Source organism: Macrobrachium rosenbergii, chromosome 22 (assembly GCF_040412425.1).
Source record: "Macrobrachium rosenbergii isolate ZJJX-2024 chromosome 22, ASM4041242v1, whole genome shotgun sequence".
NCBI lineage: Eukaryota > Metazoa > Arthropoda > Malacostraca > Decapoda > Palaemonidae > Macrobrachium > Macrobrachium rosenbergii.
This window is the reverse complement of record NC_089762.1, coordinates 46,420,891-46,443,303: the sequence shown is the minus strand read 5'-3', so window position 1 is coordinate 46,443,303 and position 22,413 is coordinate 46,420,891. Positions and strand designations below refer to the sequence as shown.

The 22,413-nt window shown below is 36.2% G+C and overlaps 2 protein-coding genes and 1 long non-coding RNA gene across 4 annotated transcripts in view; 2 read left to right on the top strand and 1 right to left on the bottom strand.

The window, feature by feature from the left end:
- Positions 1-757: 757 nt before the first annotated feature.
- LOC136850838 (uncharacterized) overlaps positions 758-22,413 on the top strand; it is a 315,712-nt gene continuing 294,056 nt past the window's right edge. The window contains exons 1-3 of one of the 2 annotated variants that reach the window (XM_067124859.1): positions 758-870; positions 3,511-3,525; positions 6,510-6,597. The gene's annotated coding sequence lies outside the window, so the exon portion shown is untranslated. Of the gene's footprint in view, positions 871-3,510; positions 3,526-5,144; positions 6,598-22,413 lie in introns of those variants that run through there. The other variant, XM_067124860.1, reaches the window with a different exon arrangement.
- Positions 9,236-12,936, top strand: LOC136850836 (uncharacterized). The gene is made up of 2 exons (XR_010856763.1): positions 9,236-9,369; positions 10,112-12,936. It is a non-coding gene; the product is annotated as an uncharacterized lncRNA (long non-coding RNA).
- RhoGAP102A (Rho GTPase activating protein at 102A) overlaps positions 19,310-22,413 on the bottom strand; it is a 102,224-nt gene continuing 99,120 nt past the window's right edge. The window contains 2 exon segments of the mRNA XM_067124858.1: positions 19,310-21,367; positions 22,121-22,225. Coding sequence (XP_066980959.1) covers positions 19,954-21,367; positions 22,121-22,225 — 1,519 coding nt within the window. The 3' untranslated portion in view covers positions 19,310-19,953.

Genomic DNA, 22,413 nt, shown 5'->3' with positions numbered 1-22,413 from the left:
CAGTATGAGGAGGAGGTTCGGCAGTGTGCTAATGAGCCTTCTGTGAATGTGCACGATGTAGTTTTACTAATGTTGCTAAAGTTGTCAACATGCGGTGTTCATCCTCGATGAATGTGTCATTGACTGTTTTTAATACTGAATACACGCATGCACACACACATTCGTTATATATATATATATATATATATATATATATATATATATATATAACGAATGTATATATATATATATATATATATATATATATATATATATATATATATATATATATATATATATATATATATATATAACCATAATTAAAGTCAGAATAAAATTCATCGGCCTAGGCCGTACTTCTTGCTTATATGATTAACATACGACGATGCCAACTATTACTATGAATTGTATTTTATAAATGTCGACGCAGAGGACACGGAAAGAAAGCAGTCATTTGCATTGCTTGTAAAATAAACAAAACTGTAATTCCGCAGAGAGCAGCATTATGGCAACGGCGAAGAGAAACATGACAACCACGCTCCTGTGAATCGTGTCGTATCTTCAAAATGATTAGAATAGGCTTTGTAGGAAATAAGTTTATTTATATTCCCATTTATGAAGCGCAGACTTGTGAACTTCTTAATTTATAGTAGGTACTGCATTCGTTTCATCATGGTGTCTTTATATAAACAAAAAAATTTAAATAGTTAATTCAGTGTTGTCTTTACGGTAAATTACTGGAACCCTGAATGTCAGTTGACGCTCAGAAGTGCCAAGGATATGTTTGTTTACCGTTACCGTTCGAGCATTTGTGTGGTATTATACTTAGTAGTGTTAATCTATTCGTTTTTCTTCGATGACCGTTTGCCATTAAACATTTCTGTCCGAAAGGTATGTACCAATAAATATCAGTACATTTTTATTTATGGACAGTGTTTCTGTGGGCCTCCTTGCTGACAGTTGTTAGCCTAGGAAGTGTAAACAACGGGTCAAGTCGCACTGTCGATTGAAACAGGTAGTTATTTTATGTAATAATATAGCTTACTGATTAAGTTGGCTAAGCTGTGGGTAATATCGACAGATGCTGGAATAGTTTTGTGTTTATTTTTGCAACTAAGTTGGTTTTCAATAGCAGGTTAGGCCGAAAGGAAAGTAGAGGCCATCTTGGAAAAGGCAGGGAAAATGTGTACCCTGGCTACTCTAGGCCTAACTTATCCTTTTGATGGAAAATATAATGAGGAAAAATAATACATTTGATGATTATATTTAATGAAAAGCCTCATCTAGAAATTCGGTAAAAGAAGGGTTTTTAAATAGAAGGTTAGGCCAGATGGGAAGCATAGGCCTACGGACAAAGGCAGGGAGTCAGACCTTCACTTGGATTCTTTAGGCCAAAAAAATTTTATGGAAAAAGAAAGCTATTTGATGATTATTTTATACAAATTCGGTAATGATTGTCAGAAATCGGATCCCAACCTTATAACTAGGCTAAGAAATAGGTGGTGTGCCGCCTATCACAGGCCAAGTATGGGTATTTAATAAGCTGTTTTTTTTTTTTTAATTAAAGTACCATAAACCTTTTTCCATCAGGATGGTCAAAGCTCTCCCACCGAGAGGCCATCTTATCCAAATGCAGTTGATTATTTAACATTTTTGGGGGAATTGTAGAATTGTCTCCCATATTTGATTTTAAATGTTTACGCTTTCATTTATTGTAAACATTCAGATGAAAAGTGTTGTTTAGCTTCTGAGTAAAAATAGCATAAGGGCGCTAGACTAAAAATATAAACTTGGCTTGTTAGCGCATATAATTAATTTGAGAACTCATATAACAGTACGTCAGCCAAAACTATCCTCAAGTTTTATATGGTGAATTTAGACCTAGGCCTACAACAAACTCTGGGATATAGATAGGTTTAGGAAGAGCTGAATAGCTATTGTGAAAGAAGTGTTGGAAAGAAGGGCCCTGATATCCAGAAAGCACAAGCGCGCTTGTGAAATTGAGGTGGTGTGAATTCGCCTCCTGCCGGTTTCGTATCACTCGACCGTATTTTAGCCAAATCAAACTCAGACTTTCGGACTGTTAGGCAACATTTCATATTCATATCGAAATGAATCTCTCTCTCTCTCTCTCTCTCTCTCTCTCTCTCTCTCTCTCTCTCTCTCTCTCTCTCTCTCTCATGAACATTCCAGCTTCAGACTTGCTTCGTAAACGGCATAGACTGAAGATGTTTCTGAGTAGGTCATTCTCTCTCTCTCTCTCTCTCTCTCTCTCTCTCTCTCTCTCTCTCTCTCTCTCTCTCACACACACACACACACACACACACACACACACACACACACACACACACACACACACACACACACACACACACATGTAGGCAAACACACACATGCCAACTTGAGGTTTTTTGCTCATAAACGGCATAGACTTGATGTAATGAATAGGTAATAAAAATTAGGTTAAATATTGCGCCAAATTGGTTTTACTTGAAAAGTCAGTTGACTATGAACATCAGATTCACATAATATATGATAACTAAAAGCATTTATATATCACACAATACGACTGTGATGACAGTGTGTATGCAATGAGGTGTGATTACATCTGTCAGTTCATTTTGCGTGAAATAAAAAAAAAAAGGGATTTTTAGGAGTATAACTTATATTGATTCATTTGAGCAAAGAGCATACAAAATCAATTATGAGTCAGTTTTGTCACAATTCCACCTCAACCACCATTCCTAGTCCCACCAACCTACAAACAACAGCCTGTCGCCAGATACCTACCACCTACCACTACCACTACCACTACCACTACCACCTGTTCACCAAGTTCCAAGGGCTGATTCCAGCTCGCGCTGAGGAATACCCCAACATAAGAGGCACTGGTTTTTATTTCTAGGAATTATAAGAATTGTTTTAAAAGGTTGTGATATTTGTAGAATGGTATCTTATGACGTACAGTGTATTCGCCGCATCACCGTATAGTGTTCACCGCCACAAATCGGTGGCATGCCCACATATATATATATATATATATATATATATATATATATATATATATATATATATATATATATATATATATATATATATATATATATATATATATATATATAATATATATATAATATATATATAATGTATGTTTGTGTGTTTGTGTGTAGGTAAAGGACAGGTACAGTCAGTGAAAGTTTTTCATTCATGTATTGCCCTGGATATTTCAAGATAACCACGGTCTTTAGCGGTGTTATGAAAACATAGTTATGAATGTATATTTATATAAAGCTAAGGCTCAGGGAGCAAGGTTAAATCACAACCGTGATGCCGTAATAGGGTACGATAGTACTAACCGGTAGGTTTTTTTTTATATATTTGTTACAAAGATTGCAATAATTTTTTAAATTCTCAGTATAAAATACTAAAGTCATAATTAAGATTGAATGATTACAGACTTTAATATTTTAATGCAGTATTGGTGTTAATATGTTTTTACTGTTTTTTATTCATGTTCTTTTTCTTTTACAGATTCGCTTCGGAAAGGTAGGTCCACCATGATACACGTGAGCCTTGAATTTTAGATTTTTCTTTTGTTGAACTTTTGAGACATATTGCCGAAGTTATTGACTTGTTTTGTGGTTACGATGCAGTTCGAATAATGTGTTCATACGGTTTAAAAACTATAACAAGCCCTGAATTTTGTACCAAGGACAGGTATTTGGTACATATGACGAACGTTGTCGATTTTGAGATGTGATGATTGGTGTTTTCGTTTTTTATTGAAATTAGTCACGAAACGTTTTCCCTTGTCTTTAGACCGAGTGTTTTGTTTCACACATGATTTCTATTATGCATATTTTGTAGATGGTTGATTTATTATTGTCAAAATCTGAATGTTTATATTGTGTTCTTAATGTACTTTATGTTGTCATTTATTTAGCTAATTTTGTATGTCATTGTTTTTATGGTTTTATATAGAAAATAGTGATGTTTTACATTATGTCTAATGTGATATCTTGTTCCATTATGTTTTTACTAATGTTTATGTACATTTGATGAATTATATATGTGTACTAAGTTAAGTTTGCATGGTAGTCAAGGCTCACTGTATATGATGGAACTTTGAAGGCTGTTCAGTAATTTGAAATATGTAGTGTAATAATTAACTTTATTGAAAAAATACATTTAGAAAAATCCTTCAACAAATTGAGAGATCATAAGTTTTTAAACAAGCGTGCCGCCCATTGCACATTTAAGTGTTTATTGAAAGTTGCTATTTACTCGCAAATTACGTCACTAATTGCAAATGTATACGTTTTATTTCAATATCTTAAATTCCTTGATTTCACAGAGGAAGAGAACGGTGGAGGAAGTTGCTTTTTGTATGTTGCTTTCGGCTTGTTTAGGTGCTTGCTAGGGGCTGCCATGAAGTGCTTGCTTTCGTGCAAAGATTTGCTTGCTTGCTAGACTCGACTGCGTGCGCATTCCGTCTTGTCATGCTTTTATGCTTGCTTTTAACCCGGTTGCTTGTTTTGGTGGAAGTTCTCGAACCTCTGTGAAATGAGTTTTGAAATTGACGTTTTGATATTGTTGAAGCTCATTCACTATTAGTTAACAAAGACATGAAAACAGTAAGCAGACTTGATTAGGGTCTTGTATTTGAATGAGTGAACAAAGATTTGATAAAACCTTCGTTTGAATGATTCAAGAAAGATTTCCATGGTTCTTAACAATAACTTGAAGTGAATAACTGCATCATTCACCTAACAAATTTTTGGAGACTATTTCCAGAAATACTCGGATGGTAATGGAGAAATATTTAAAAATTCATAAGTTTTATTTTAAGTAGATATTAAATTTCCAGTATCTTTGAATAGCGTTGCTAATAATTCTAGAGAAATAGTTTATTGTGATTGTGTATATGCAGTTTTTTTTTATTCAGTCTTTAAGATCATTAATGATTAAAGAAAGCCTTCAAGGTTCCATCCATGGTGAAAAACCAACTTCGCAGATGGATCCACTTCGTGAGTGTTAAACATTTTCATTTTAATAAGCGTTCATATTTTTTTACTATATCTTAAACATAATGGCACTCTCTTGCACTTTCATTCTAGGTTTTCAGGAGACTTACAAGTTCGTCGGGTTGAGCATTTCAGGTTCAGTACGAGACTCCTCCTGTTTGTCGGTCTTTTGAGGAATCAAAAGCCCTTTGGTATAATTGCAAGAGAATCGTTAGCTCGAATAGATTTATCTGAACTTTGACAATTGAGTGGTGACGTTTGTTTTGAGAGTGAACGTTTTTAAGTACGTTTATGCGCTTTGGCTTGGTAGAACGATGTAGAATATTTGTTGCATTGTTAAAAGTGCTGTGATTAACGTAAATAACAGATTGCGATAACTTCAGCCCATTTCCGTTAAGTTAAAGTAATTAAAGTAATTCCTTTTGTTCGTATTTATGCGAAGCGTTAAAATTTATACAAATGATGATTTCAGCTCCTTAAGCCTAGGAATGGGTGGTGGGTCGGGATGGGGATTTTGACAGGGCTAAAGGGAGGAACGCTGCGTAGTTTTAGCTTCATGGCAAAAAAAAAAAAAAAAAAGATTTTTCCTTGGTGATCAGATTTCGGCGTGTGAGCTGGGTAGTATTAGGCTGGCTATGAAATTACTACTAGGTTATATTACCTGGGTTTTGCAAATTAGGTTTACAAGTGGTTCAGGATATGCAATTTAGGTTAGGTTGAGTAGTCAGGTCTGTAGCTTTGGTTTGTTGTTTGTGTGAAGCACGGAAATATGAAGAAGACGATCCGATATTCCTCTGCGTATGGTAAGTTGATTTTTACTTCAACGTTTTTTGACATTTCCCTCTACTGAAAGCTGCGGAAAACTGTTTGGTACGTCTTATTAGGAACTAAAAGAAAATAGATAAAAACCTGTACGTGATGTTTTACCTCTCTGTGAGTTATGATGCTATTCAATGAGCTTTAATGAGATATAGCACATGATATCGGTCTATAAAATAGTTAATTGTATCATCATTGATTGCAACTATTTCTAATTTGTAATCATCGACGCCTTTTAGACGTGAATATTAGAACACCATTGACCAATACCATTCAGTTTCTTCTCTGCTTCTCAGTAGAGCGAATGTCATTCGTTTCTTTCATTCTTTAGACGGCGAGTAATGTAATTGCACAATTTAAATTCAAATTGCTAAACATATTGGTTAGAGTTGTCGTAACTGCAGTCCATTTGCCCAGACATTTAGATGGTTCCTTGTTGATTGCACAGCTTATCCAACATGCTAAGCTCTATATTAATATGTTCCCCTAAATTTTACAGTTATTTAGTCAAAGTTTTTACTAATTCCGTAAATCTGTAAAGTAAATGTCCTTCAAATGTTAAAAACGTCTTGGTATGATTTATTCGTACACCATAATTTCCTTTCTTTTTTCTGAATAGGCCTAAGTGTTCTTTGATGCTGTGCAGGTATCGTCTTTTAATCTGTGTACTTTGTTCTCCTTCTATAGGTAAAGAGTGATTGGAGTGACTTGAGAGTTAACTTCGGCGGTAGCAGATACCTCGACAACTCAGATCTTGGATTCAGAGAACTATCAGGTTAGTATTCATGATTTAACATCAGGCTACCCATTTGAGATTCACACGCCGTGAACCCAGTGCCGACAGTGCACCTCATGCGGTCATTGTAGGCTTTACTTAAGGTTCTTTGCAGCGTGCCTTCGGCCCCTAGCTGCAACCCCTTTCGTTCCTTTTACTGTACCTCCTTTCATATTCCCTTCCGTCCATCTTACTTTCCACCGAATCCTAACAATTGACTCATAGTGCAACTGCTTTGAGGTTTTCCTCCTGTTAAACATTTCAAACTTTTACTGTCAATTTCCGCTTCAGTGCTGAAAGACCTCATTGGTCCCAGTGCTTGGCCTTTGGCCTAAATTCTGTATTCAATTCAATTCAATTCAACGCCGTGAAATCTTTTTCAGTGCTGGTTGCTTAATTGTGCCTGCTAGGCTTCGTGTTAACAATATCACTAAAATGGAATCGTGGGTACCATTCGGGTCGTTTGATTATCACTGAAATGTGGTCATTTTAAGTTTCGTCTTTACAGTCATGATATCAGAGTTAATGACATCTTTTGGACACGTATGGTTGACAGAAAGTCAAGGATTGATTGTTATATTTTAATGTATGGTTACCCACCTGGTCTAAAATACTCTTAGAGTGCTGTAAGCCATTACTTTATTTATTTTTTTTTTTTTACTTCTCATAACTACTGTTTGTTCGTGATTTTTTTTTTCGAAAAACATCGACCGTGGGCAAAAGATTAACTGCATTGACTTCGGTTACAAATGAAGACATGACGTCTAACTTATATCAGATATTTTGTGTAGGACATATCCTTATATGACTTTTTTTTTCTATATTGGAAATACGGTCCATGGTGTGCTTTATCGGAGTTTTGTGTCCCATTTCTTTATCTGTTATCTTAATGGCGCTTAAGAGGTATTTTGTTGAATATACTAAGTACATTTATGTATATAATATATATATATATATATATATATATATATATATATATATATATATATTATATATATATGTATATATATATGTATATATATATATGTATATATATGCTTGTTTATATATATCGCGTTGATATATATATATATAAGTATATATTTAATTTTGTGTCATTTTAGTTATTTACCAAATAAGATGGCAGCGAAAATACACTAATCGAGTTTATTTTGTTCTTGAGGATTAAAATTTTCGCTGTTAGTATTTAAAGGATTTTATAACAATATCATTATCAAAGTAACTGTGCGCTGACAACGAAGCCCACGAAAAACCTGTGCCTGACACCTTGAACTTTGAACGACAAAAGGTTTGAATAAAAATCCAAAAGTAACGTAAAGTAAAAGGCCACATACAAAGAAATGAAGTGAAAAATGACATTTCACCGCTTATCTATCTGCCACCCCGTCTTATACAGTGGGAGTCTGTTTTCCGAAAATACCCTGGTTATTCCTGATAAGGTTCAAACAAAGGGGCTTCTTATCTGTGCCCTGCTATGATTGGCTGTTTTCAAGGGTTTTTATCGTGAGTAAGCGTTGAACGAACGGACCCAACTGACCGGTGAACAACAATCATTCAAAACATTAGATTGGAAATTATATCTCAAACAATCTCTGTGCGGAAGCCGGCGGGTTCAGTGTGTGTATATGTATATATGTGTGTGTGTATGTGTATGCATGTGTGTATGTATATATATATATATATATATATATATATATATACAGTATATATATATATATATATATATATATATATATATATATATATATATATATATATATATATATATATATATATATATATATATATATATATATATATTTGGATTACGTTTTTATTCCCGTGATAGAAGTTGTATATATATATATATATATATATATATATATATATATATATATATATATATATATATATATATATATATATATATATATATATATATATATATATATATATATAAGGAAAGCACACCAAACAAATTTATTTTATTTTGAAGGGATTAAGATTTTGATGTTTCGGATGTTCCAAAGATTTTTTCATAGAAGTGTTCCTTATTATCGTACGCCTATCATTGTAATTCATTGTTGACGACGTAGATCACAAAACGTGTGTCTTGTACCTTAAGCATTGAGCAAGAAAAGATTTGAATAAAAATCAATAGGCATTATCAAATATAATGAAATGTAGCAAGGGGTTTTCGTAACTTAACCTGTATGCTACCCAGCCTTATTCCGTGGGAGACGTCATCTAAAAATATAATACCGTGGTTCCACTCAGTGAGATTAAAAAAGAAAAAAAAAAAGCCTTGCTATCAATGCCCTGCTATGATTCGTTGTTTTCAAGGATTTGTATTTAGAGCAAGCGACAATGGTCGTACCTGATTGGTCAGTTAACTGCCGTTGGATATGCAAGCTTGCGGGAACTAACATAACGTCTGTACTTGTAAACCAACGGTCATAAAAAAAACTTAAATTGAAAAAATATATCATCAGCTGAACTGCAGTGCTCGAGCTGTTGGGTTCAGCGCAGATAAGACCTCGTGAAGTAGGCAATCGATTTCAAGATAAACTTCAATGATATCAATAAGTGCTTCATACCACCATCCAATGAGACTGCGTTTTCAAGTCACCTGGCAGGGTGAAGTCCACTAATACTCTGGGTTTAAAGGCTAAGTCCGGCTACGGTAACAAGCTGTTGTCAGTACGGGCTTCAGAGCAGGGCAGACCTGAAGATGTTTGTTGGCCCGCTACAATGTAGAGGACCGGAGCTCCGGCCATAATAACTGAAACACAAGTAAGTCTCAGAATTTGTTTCTTGCATTCGAGAAAATTAGTCGTAAATGAAGTTAGGAATGAGTAATCTGCCCTAAAATGGAAAACTGCAGTATCTGCAAAATTTTCGAAATTGAGATATGCCACCTATTGGGCTCGTGAAACACTAATACGCAAGTTTCTGCAGTTTCAGGATGATTCTTCAGTGCTTTATTTAAGGGGTCCCATTTGCAGTATCTGCAAAATCAGTCGTAAGGCAAAGGAAAACTGTAGTACCTACCATTTTTCTCAGTTTTGTATTTTTGCAGGTACTGCAGTCTTCCATTTTAGGGCAGTAATGCATGTGGAGATTCAGTATTTCATGGGAATAGTACTGATGCAGTACTTCATGGGAATAGTACTGATGCAGTACTTATTGGGAATAGTACTTAGAAACTGAAGAAATTAGTGAGACGGTTGAACGTGTTTGCAACAAGTGAAAATTAAGACCGACTGTAAGGAAGAGTAAGGTTATGAAGGTAAATGACACCCAGGGAGTCGAGGCTGTGCAAGGTTGATGAAAGGAAACAGTTGTTTCACACAGGCATTTGGAAGTAAATGCAAAGAGAGAGAGAGGTCAAAGAATAGGCGAAACAAGTTGGCTTCGAAATAACTAATCAGAGATGATAAGTTCGTCAAATGCCATGGGAAAAACTTTCTTGTTTCATAGTCAGCAAGGAGTAAGGCCCTTTATCTGAAGTAAGACCCTTTTTCTTTTATTTCAGGAATGAAAAGGAAAATTCAGAACGCCAGAGCGCTGTCACACTGTTCATGAAAGTAAGAAGAGGCGTACACCTCGCCCATCTCCAGTGCTCCTGGGATTCCCAAAAATTTCTTCCTAAGGAAAGGACACTCTACACGGAACATCTTACACGTGGTGTCGTAGAAGACAGAGCTCAGGGAGATATTAGAATGTCCCTCTCATCTATCAGCCACAGGAGCATGAGCATGTGTGCACAAAGAATGTTTTTTCAGAAAAATTTAAGTTAGTTACTGATAATAACAGCGTTTCTTATCGGTGTCGTCTAGGTTTTTGGATCTTTCTGTACAAACGCTTTCAGGTACACTCCTTTTCTTTAGCCTCCGTTCTGGTTCTTTTTCCTCACTTGATTTCATGTTTCCAAGATGAGTATCGCTGTGACGTGGCAGGTCTTCAGCTTCGTTAGTTTCCGCAGTATTTTGCTCCCTGTTACTACTAAAAAACCAGAGCTCTGATGTTGATTCAAACCGTTTTTCCGCATCCATTACAATATCTTGTTTCAGTGGGAATCGGTTCAGCTTCATTTCCTACAGACGACGTCGTATCATAATATGTCGCTATTTAACGCATTCTGTAATTACTCGAGTTACTTTTCTCCGGCAACTTATACTCAAGATTAATTGCTTTATTATACCCGTGATTATTTTCATGTATACCTTGGGAGCAAGACAAAACTTCTAGGTAAACATTTTTTCTACTACTTCTGATAATATTCAGCAAGCAGTGAACTGGAACGAGCAAGCAGTGAACTGGAACCAGCAAGCAGTTTGCTTGAATAAGCAGTCTACATTATGTGCATTGTGCACTTAATATATCGTAAGCACGTTGCAGTTGGAAAATTATTTACATTTTGCCGTCAAAAATTACGGTATGGCTTCGGTGCCATCCTGTGGTTATTAGATAATTGTTAAACTGTTAGATAGCTTTGGCTACCCATTCTGAAGGCGTATTTGCAGTCATAATTTTCTCAGGACTTAGGGTTCTTGTGTGTCAAAGACTCCCTGACCTTCTAAGAACTTGAGTTCGTGTAAAACCATTGTCAGTTCTTCAGGTTATATTTTTAATAGTCTGACTTTGTCTTAAGTAGGGAAATTTAAGGTACAGGCTTTTATATAAATGAGATTGAGTCTGGACAAAAATTCATCTGGTAAATATTTGAGAGTTTATTCAGATACCTAGCATGGAAAAGACTCCTGTTTTAATGTGTTGGAGAATAACTTACGCAGCAATGGGTGGAGCTTTAAAGTTGTTTTGTTGATTTGTCGTACATTCAGATTAGGAAAACTGCAATTTTATAACTTTTATACAACGATTCATTGCGCACGTTTTGGACAAATGCACAGCTTTGATTTTGTAACACATCACTAACCACACATTTTCATATGTTCACTTTCGAGATTTTTATCTTGTATTCGTCATGTACAGTCTATTTGTACATCACTGCTCAGAAACAACAATGAAGGATTTTTTCAGCTTTCAGCTTCTTCATTGTCCACTGCATCTTCGTTTCACTGAAGTCTGAACCTGTTTGTAGGCTTCAGTCATGAATTGACAGTATCTTCCTGCATCCACAGCAAATTGATCGGTTATTTTAATTAAACGATTTTCATAAACCCCAGCTATTTTGTTCCTTCTGCTACTGTCATAGTTCTTGACGCTCTGCGTAGATGGGCCCAGTCAATGTTTTTTTTTTTTTTTTTTTTTGCAGTTGCCTGAAAGTAAATCACCTGTTGGCGGCTGGACGCTTTGCCTGTTATCGTTTCATTTAGCATACTGTACTTTCTTCACAAAATAGAGTAGTTTGGATTGCATTTATCATTAGCATGAATATGTCGTTCGCATTAACATAGCAAAAATAGTGTACTTTTCTTTCTCGCCAATATTTTCATCCTCCGATCACCATCACCGCCATTGTTAAAGTTTCTTTCGTATCAGGTCGATTTTATTTTTGTCTAAATAATTGATTTTATTCTTTAGCAGTTTACATCTTTCGTCGAGCTTAATTCTAGACTCCTCATCCCAGAGTCTATCTGGGAAATTCTTTAGTAGATTCTTATTTCTCTATGCATTCTTTATTTAGTTTTATGAACCCGTTTATCATGCTGCTTGTACCTTGTGGAGCAAAATCAAAATGTGATGTAACGCCTTTCCATTATTTTTAGTTTTCTGTAAAATGAAACTATTGTGCCGGCTTTGTATATCCGTCTGCACTTTTTCTGTACGCCCTCAGATCTTAAAAACTACTGAAGCTAGAGGGCTGCAAATTGGAATGTTGGTCATCCACCCTCCAATCATCACCCATACCAAATTGCAGCCCTCTAGCTTCAGTAGTTTTTATTGTATTGAAGGTTAAAGTGAGCCATAATCGTGCTTCTGGCAACGATATACGACATGCCACCACTGGGCCGCGGTTAAAGTTTCGTGGGCCGCGGCTCATACAACATTATACCGAGACCACCGAAAGATAGATCTATATTCGGTGGCCTTGATTATATGCTGTAGCGGCTGTACAGAAAAGTCGATTGCGCCGAAGGAACTCTGGCGCATTTTCTTACTTTTGTTAGGTTAACGATCTGTATGTCAGTTCTGTTGAACATTTAGGCTCATGATTTGTCGCCCAGTCCCTCTCGCAGCAATTTTTCTTTCTTTAATTGGAAAAGTGTTGTTATACTGTAAATCAAGTCGTATCTCTCGTCTTGGTGCTACGTCAATGTTTTTTGAAACGAAAAATGAAACTGATTCAGTCGAAGAGTTCTTATCGGTTTATATATTATTTTTATGTGAGCACATGCTGTACTTTTTTGTTCTCTCGCGCACACGTTACATACATTTGAAATTAAATCTATTTTGAAAGTTCGTCGTATTACCCCGGTGGGAAATGATGTCACTCCGTGTTTTAATTCTTCAGTTTTTTAAGAGAATGAATATTAAAACTGTTGGTCTCATCACATCCGTCGCATATATCGCACTCGATTTTCACGAACTGTTTTTGGAATGTTAAAATGATTATCAGCGTATTTGCACACAGGACTGTAAGTGTGTCGACGCTGTTCTTTGTATTTTAAGATATCAGTATTCTTGAGTCGTGTTGGACTGTGTTTTTTTATTGTGTAAATGTTCATGTCTTACTATTTTACATTCGGTCGTAAATTCTGTTCCCTTTTGTCACTGGAATCTTGCTCATAACCGAACGCTGGTCATTTCTCATAATACACTTTATTCCGAGTCTTTTTCCAGATGTTATCTGTTTCCCAAAAACCAACAAAATTAGTCCCGTATATTTGATCAAGAATCAAAGTTTTTTTTTCGTTTTGGTTTATTGTAAAATGCCTTTTTGTTCTTCCCATGGAAATATTGTATGTTCTTCTCTGTCTTATTTCAGTGTAATCCAGTGATTTGATATTTTCTGTACCGAAAAATTTCATACGTAGATGTAAATATTTCTTCCTTTTTTATACTATTTCTTACTGAGTATCAGTTTTCTGTACTGAAAAATGTCATATGTAGATATAATTGTTTCTTTCACTTTTAATACTATTTCTTACTGTGTGTCAAAGAATATGAGAAACATATCTCCTCTTTCTGTCGTTGATGTTACCAGTGATAATATTAAAGCGAAACATTTCTTTGTGAATTAAGCAGCTGTATTTTTGTTCTCATATTGATGTTCTCATACACACGTGACTTGTAGCATATTTGAAGTTAAATCGGTTTTGAAACTTCACCGTTTTGCTCCGATGGGAAATGATGTCAGCCTGTATTAATTCATCTCTTGTTGAAGAAGACTGAATATTAAAACTCTCATTAGTTTCGTCAAAGCCATCGCACTTCATAATCGATTTGCATAAACTTTTTCGGAATGTCGAGATAATTATATGCCCCCCCCCTTTTTTTTTTTTTTCTTTTAGAAGGCAACGTGTTAGCAACCTTGCAGTAATTTTCGTCCTCTGTCGGTCGAATATAATTTGCCCAGAGCTATTTATGTAGGTTTCGTACCAGGCCTTCAGCTTGATACAACTACGCATTTAGAATTTACGTTTCCATATCTTCTTTTCGGTGTGTAACTAGTTCAGAGTCTCGTATGAGTCACGGTTTTGGCACCACTTAGCTGGCATCTTTTTTTTTTTTTTTCTTATTCGTATTTCAGTTCTTAGTTTTCTGAAAAGAAAACTATTGTGCCGGCTTTGTCTGTCCGTCCGCACTTTATTCTGTCCGCCCTCAGGTCTTAAAAATTACTGAGGCCAGAGGGTTGCAAATTGGTATGCTGATCATCCATCCTCCAGTCATCAAACATGCCAAATTGCAGCCCTCTAGCCTCAGTAGTTTTTATTAAAAGATTAAAGTCAGCCACAGTCGTGCTTCTGGCAACGATATCTGATAGCCCACCACCGGGCCGTGGTTAAAGTTTCATGGGACGCGGCTCATACAGCATTACACCGAGACCACCGAAAGGTAGATCTGTTTTCGGTGGCTTTGATTATACGACGTACAGAAAACTCGATTGCCCCGAAGAAACTACGGCGAATTTTTTTTATTTGTTTTTATACAAATTGATGATTTGAATCCTGAGAAAATAACAAAAGCTTAATGGGGACAGATATTAATAGAACTTTACCAAAATGTTCATGCAGATGCCTTTAGTCGAGGCATTCCTAACTCAATTATCTTATCGACTTATCTCTTCCTATTTTAAAAAAAGCCAATGCGTCTCTTGATACTCTTGCGTGGACGGGGTCTTTTTTTATGTATTTGAATATTCATATCTGAATATTTTGTTTTTTGGTCTTTTTTCTGTCCCTTTCTATTGTTGGAATCTTGCTAACATCCTAATGTTCATCATTTCTCATGATGATGTTAATAATATTTTGTAGTTGTTATCTATTTCCTTATTTTGTCTCAGTTCCCTGAAACAGCAAAATTAACCGCGTGTATTTAGCCAAGCATCAGAAGGTTTTCCTAATGATCGTTTTGCTAAATACTTTTTTGTTCTTTCCATGAGAACGTTGTCTATATTTTTCCTCATTCGTATTTCAGTGTAATTCGCTGAAATAGAATTAACGATGCCAGTGATTTAGTCTTTTCTGTCCTAAAAAAATTCTCATCTGTAACTAATATTGTTTTCATCTAACAGTGCCAGTGATTTCATCTTTTCTAAGCTAAAAAAAACCGCTAATATATAACTACTATTTTTTTTTTATCATATTCCTTATATTTCTTAATGGGCATTAAAAATACGGGTAACATTTTTACTCGCTATGTCATTGGTGTTACTTATGATGATATTAAAACGACATAATTTCTTGCATTAATTCTTCTCTCGTTCAAGGAGAATCAATATTTAAACTTATATTGGCTTCTTCGAAGCCATCACACTTTTCAGTCGATAAACATAAATTTTTTCGGAATGCTATTATTTATTTATTTATTTATTTTTTTTTTTTTGAAGTTATCGTGTTATCAGAAATGCAACAGTTTTCGTCCTCGATCTCTCGAGGATAAGCCGCCCTTCGGGTATATATTTTAAGATACTGTATACAATTTCCTTTTGGGTGTAAGTTACTCCTAAGGTTAAATGGTTTCAGTATATGAATTAGTGACATATATCATATCATATACATATGTACAGTATATATAAATATATATATAAATAAATATATATATATATATATATATATATATATATATATATATGTGTGTGTATATGTGTGTATATATATATATATATATATATATATATATATATATATATATATATATATATATATATATATATATATATATATATATATATATATTAAACTAGGTGACCATGAAACTTTTTGAAGGTATCTTGCACGAAATGCAATTTGATCTAGCTTCACTACTCACCTAGAGAACATGTGGATTTGTCACATGTAATTAGTTAACATAAGAACTGTAATAGGTCAGTAAATTTCTTTTTTGTGCAGAATATAAATTGTTAAGTGGATTTTTTGTTTTAATTTACACCCGTTGACCTAGTGACAATAACATACTCATGTTTTATTTTTAAGAATACCTGTCAAAGGCAAAACTGCCAAGAGATTTGTGATTACAAATAATTGTGAAAAAAAATTATTCACTAATATTGAGTAGAATGCTACAGAAATTGCATGTTTATGTGTAAAGCATCCAGAAAACCTGCTTGAGTTGTACCAAATGTTCAAGATATTAAAATAAGAACGGCATTAATACTACTGTTTCTTTTGGTAGTGACAGTTATGGATGTTTTCCACTGTGGACAAAATGAATGATTTCACCTGTTTCCGTACATGCATCTGTCGTGGTGTACTTGCAAAATGCAACTCTCAAGAGGAGCGCCTCTGTCATTATTATTGGTATTTTCGACTGCGTCGAAAGGTACATCACTATCAGTCATTATTTTACTATGTAGGAAAGTATTGTTAACCTCTCTACTATGTTGCATGGTACTATCATTGTTCCGACCCTTGCTGCCCTTCGGAATCTCCAGTGATAATATAATTATTACGTTGCACGTCAGAGCCACCAACTTAGGATACTAATGGTGATAGTGAATGTCCCACTCTCTACCTGAAGCCAGCCATCGATGCCTACATCTGTCGTGCGCTCTTATTTTAACAGTTGGTCTGTTGTCGTCTGTACGGAACTCGATTGCTGCCCGCAAATTTTGGCTAATGGTTTCTGCATTAGCATGACCTAGAGGGTTGTTAGAAAGGCAATCAACCTCGGGTATGACAACCACCAGCGAGGAGGGAGAGACTGCAGTTACTAGACCACTTATCCCTATAATACTGGAAGCAAATGTCGACGTATTATATAGAAGGTGAGCGTATGTAAATAGAAATTATCACTGCCAACATCTATCCTGCTGGCACTGCAACGGATGTTAAAACCAACATAAATTGCGGACCAAAATAGATGTTGCATCTCCTTAATTAAGAAGAAAATTGCCTTGAGTAAAGTCGAACTGCAGAGGACTAACATACGCATTCTGTAAAGTTAGTATCAAATGCAGTCGAAAATTAGCATTTTACCGACATTATCGTGGATTACTTTTGTCAGAAGGCTCGTGCTGTAAGTTACTTGTTGGTTAGACTGAATTAAGCCGGCCTCGTGCTAGCACCGTCCTTTGCTATAAGGCGGTTGGTAAGTGTGATATGAAGGAGTGAAGAGGACTGATTGGGACCTCAGAACTCAGACAACAGACAGGCATGCTTTGAGTTTTGCAAAACATTCGGGCCTGTAAGCTGGAGAGAAAGAGATTAAATATCCGGGACTGGTTTGGCTAACGCGGCTGCTCCTGTGTACTGTAGAATATTGAAAAGACCACCTGTGGCGTGCTACCATAAATTTCTGTTTCAGTCAGGTGCCTTGCCTGGGCTATGCAGAATGTGTCCTGGCCTTCATATTTCACCAGATGCGAGGAAACTGTTGGTTAATGTAAAGGTCATTGATAAAATTGGAATATAATTTTGTTAACGTCGATGTTTACCAAGGAAACTTTACACGCCAAACAAAATTTTCCAGATTTTACAATGAACTATTTTCATTACGTATACCCTGAACGATGAACGTGTAAGCAACAAGGAGTGACTGATTCTGACTTAGTGGTTACTTGAACAGTCTCTGTACGGCTTTGTTACGGTGGTAACAGGCTTGACCATGTCTTTCAATTGAAAGCATGTGAGGAAAGAATCATATTGTAGACTACATTTTCATTTAGTTTTTACTCGGATTTTAACTTCTAGATATCACGTCTATGGTGATGCATTTGGTAAGAGAATTCACAATACATTACGACCGTTGTCGTGAGGTTAGATGATTTCGCAGACGAAGTTCTTGAAACCCAGAAACATTCCATAGAATTGTTCCTACCAGCCACGTTGCGAATACTTTTGTTATATTTTTGAAACAGCGTATGGTGATGCCATTAGTTACTTATGAATTGAAATATACGATTCACAAATTAACTCCAGTACTGGCACTTTTGAATTATCTTGGGTATCACAGGCAGTCACTCTTTGAACTTCGTAAGATTAGCTACCATTCATGTGATTTGCGATTTCCCCACAACCAAACTTATTGACCCATTACGTAAATAAGCTTCAAAACAACTGTCAATTTATGTGGAAAGTAAGGAGCAAGTGGATGAGAATTAGGCACTTGACCATTTTGACCATCCCAGACAATGACGTTAATTATTATCTTTGAACAGTGGACTAGATAATAAGTAAAAAGCCACAGTAATGTATATGAGCGATTGTATATCCAAAATAGAAAAAAGGCTTTAAAAAAGGAAGCTTTCGACCGTTTGCACAAAGGTCCTCTTCAGAGTTGGCTGAAGAGGACCACTGTGCAAACGGTCGAAAGCTCCATTTTTTTAACCCCTTTTTTTTTTGGTACCCTTTTTTTGTATTTTGGAAGTACAATTGCTCATAGATATTATTGTGGTTTTTTACTTATTTACGGTCACATTTTAGTGATGCACCATAGATAATGGACTAGATCTTGTGAGCAGACGTATTACAATGAGATCTAAATGACGCCAGAAGTTAATGACAAAGCGAAGTAGGCTACGTTGTACACCATTATATAATATTCCAAATGTTTTAGCTGATGGGATCTATGGGAAAGAAATGAATAGGTTGTGGAAAACAAAGAGCTCTGCAGAATATGCTTAATAAAAAATCATCAGGATTTGCAAAAACACCACAAGAGACAGGATAGGCCATTGTAGGTGAATTTTCCCGATTAAGCAGTTATTATCAACTACACTCTTCCACCTAGACCAGCTATCATTTTACGCTTTCACATCCAAGGTTGTCAAAACAGTGTTGGTGCCGGCAGAATGAAAGGATAACCTTATAACATGGTCAGGGACGTTTAAGTGAAAATTGATCAACTTTATAAGTAATAATCCCCTAAAATCTAGATTACATTCTCAGTAAAATAAACTAATAAACCAAAACGTCGACAACGGTAGCAATAAAGACAGGATATAATAACTTAGTGGATAATGCGTCATGTTGCAGACACAATCATCATTAGTTTAAATATTGAGAATACATAATTTTGAAAGAAGAATCACCACTCAGAAATGGAATGACATTCAAAACAAAGAAGAGATACAATGCTGCATGAACTTGATCAAAATAAAACAACATTTAGATCAGAAATATATCATTGTTCTTTGTATTGTACATTAATTTTATATAAAAGGGTTCCTGACAAAACAGACTTACAAACTTTTGACAAACATCACAGATGACATATTAAGAGTGTATTGCAATACAGACTTCACAGAGTACAGTATTTTGCCATTTACACAAATGTATTCATACTAATACACTGACGGTCATGATAAGACACCCTAGTAGTACTTTCATGTGATTCCCATAATAACTGTGTGATTTCACAGACAGACTAGAATATATTGTGTGACTAGAGTTGTTACTTTTGAGGTCTTTTATGTGCATAAAATAGTATTTATTATCACTAAGTAGTTACTAAGTTGATAGTTCAGCATTCATGTGATTCACTTCTGTAGCAATATAGACTTTGCAATAGTGCATAATTTGTCACATGGCGATAAATTAATCCTGAGATGGACCTCTCTGTACTCTACACAAGTACGTAGATGATCAGTCGTTCCATTGAGCAAGAAAATGGGACAGCAGAGAGGTTATTTTTAAAGCACAGTTAAAAGACAGGAGGTTCGAATATCTAGCCCAGTGCAAGTATGCATACAGATACCAGTGCGAATAAACACAAATTTGATTTTTCTTTTCCATTTCCAGAAAGCCTAAACTATACGAATGTTTCTGGCTCAGTTGGATCCGAAGCAATAATCTCCCAACGTTTCCAAAGTTGGGTTTGGCCCTCACCACTTGATGGGGCATCACTGTGGGCTCCACCACTCACGTCAGGCAGATGACCAGTTGGATGGCGTTCTCCTGTATACCTACGTCGAGTGTAGCGTTTGCCACTGGATTCTTTGTGTCCTTTAACTTCACGAGCCACATCTTCGGTATGACTCCCCTTTCTGCTCCCCTTTTCACCCTCTGGTTCTGGACTAACTGTGGTTGATATTTCCGACTGATAACTTTCAACTTTTATACTATCTGCTGTTTTGGAACGACCTATTGGGAAAAGACCGTGTGATGTGCCAGAAGGTGTGCCTTTCGTCTTTGATGGCGTAGAAGGAGGTCTAGTACCAAATGTATGTGTTACTGAATGTGCAATGGGGTGATTACGAGATTCACCCCTTCGACGAGTCTGTGGAGGAGGAGAGTTTGGTGGCGAAAGTCCTGGTGTGCCTGAGTCTGGACTCAGCCAGAGAGGCGGAGAGCCTGTCCGACTGAGAGGTGAAGAAGCACCAGAAGCATATAAATCAGACAGAGGTGTGTTTCGTGGAGATGGTGACAGTGTAAACACATCTGCAGAAGATGAAGACAGGACGGAATCATGGCTCTGCTTGTCTCCACCTTTCTTAGTGAGAGGTTGAAAGCTCATTGTTCCAGTTATAGGCTGCCCTAGGTAGGAATCACTACTGCCAGATCTCTGTCTCGCCATATCACTCCGCTGAGATCCACCATCCTTATTGGGAGATGAACGGTAATGTTTTTTTTTGTTATCTCCAGTGAAGCCATCTTCTGTAAATGGAATTTCAGTTTCATGTGTGCGAGATAAATGTCCACTGGCTTGGCTTAAAGGTACTGGAATTTTCAGTGAAGCTGTAATTACACCTGAATTATCAATTTCTGGAGATGACAGTCTCCGAACTGTAGGCTCAGGAACACGTAACCTTTCCTGGTTAACTGTCTGTTCACTAGAGCTACGAGGCCGATGCTCGCCGCGCTCTTCTTCACCATTTCCCGTTTCTGCAGATCCAGGTCTTTTCTTGCTGCCTGCTTCAATGCTCTTCTTCCTTTCACTGCTCTGCAGACCTATATCATCTTTTTTACTCTTTTCCTTCTGCTTTCTATCAGAATCCTCTCGACGGGAGCTCTTTTCGTCAGAACCCCGGGAGGAGCTCTTGTCGCGTTTTCTGAACCACCGAGATTTCTCAGGTTGTCTCTCCTCGCTGGTGCGATCCAGCTCCCGGGATGAGCTCTTCTCGCGCTTCCTGAACCACCCTCGGTCTTCGCTCCCGGAGGATGGGGCCCCGTCGCCTTTGTCACGCCTCCTTCCTCGACCGTCATCCTCCTCCTCAACATGCCGTCTGGAAAGCAGTAAAAGAAATATACATATCGGTTCATGCCGCGTTTTAGAGGCTGACTTATCTTTGTGTCTCTTTACGAGCAAATGTGTTTGTGTAAGATCCAATGAAGTGTAATTATTATATATATATATATAATTATATATATATATATATATATATATATATATATATATATATATATATATATATATATATATACAGATATTCTCAGAAACACTGAAACAAACACTATAGTCTAGATTTGATCAGGTTGAGGAACAAACATGTGTGTGTTATTCAGTGCTTAAATGCATTGCAATGAATTAAGTGAAAGTGGAATACAAAGTAACGCTTGTCGGTGAAAATCAATTTTTTTTTATTCTTTCACATTGGACATGACATAAAGTTCAAGAAACGGATATGTTGTAGCAAATAGAAATAATCATTAGAATCATCAGGTCTTTAGGATTACTAGTTTAATTTAGGTGATGTTCTATGCGGGCAGTTTCGTGACCAAATTAAAATTGTTCATATGTTATTTGGAGATATCCGAAATAAACCGAATTGTTTGCAGACTGCTATCCTTTTAGAGTTCGTCTATGCGTGCGTAACATGAGACTGATTTAGAGAATGGAGCATGAATATGACAAATCTCTTATAAGCACAGAGGAGAGAGAGAGAGAGAGAGAGAGAGAGAGAGAGAGAGAGAGAGAGAGAGAGACCGCAGCTGAAAATTCAATGGGGACAGTTTGCTTTAACCTTGATGGTGCTCACCTTCTCCCCGACTGTTCCACCTGTGCAATGGCAGCTCCTTCGTGGACCACCTCCTCCCGTTTCCGTATCCTCGATCCGTCGCCCTCATCCATACTCATACGTATTCTGCCGGGAGACATTTGACCATCTTGTTAATTTCAGCACAGCATTGACACAGATGGATTCGATATAGTCACAGAAACTTGAGCATTGACACAGATGGATTCGATACAGTGACAGAAATCTCGGTCTTTTAAGGTCAGAATTAAGAGTTTAACCACAAATTTTTCCACGGTTCTAGTGTTAATTGTAGT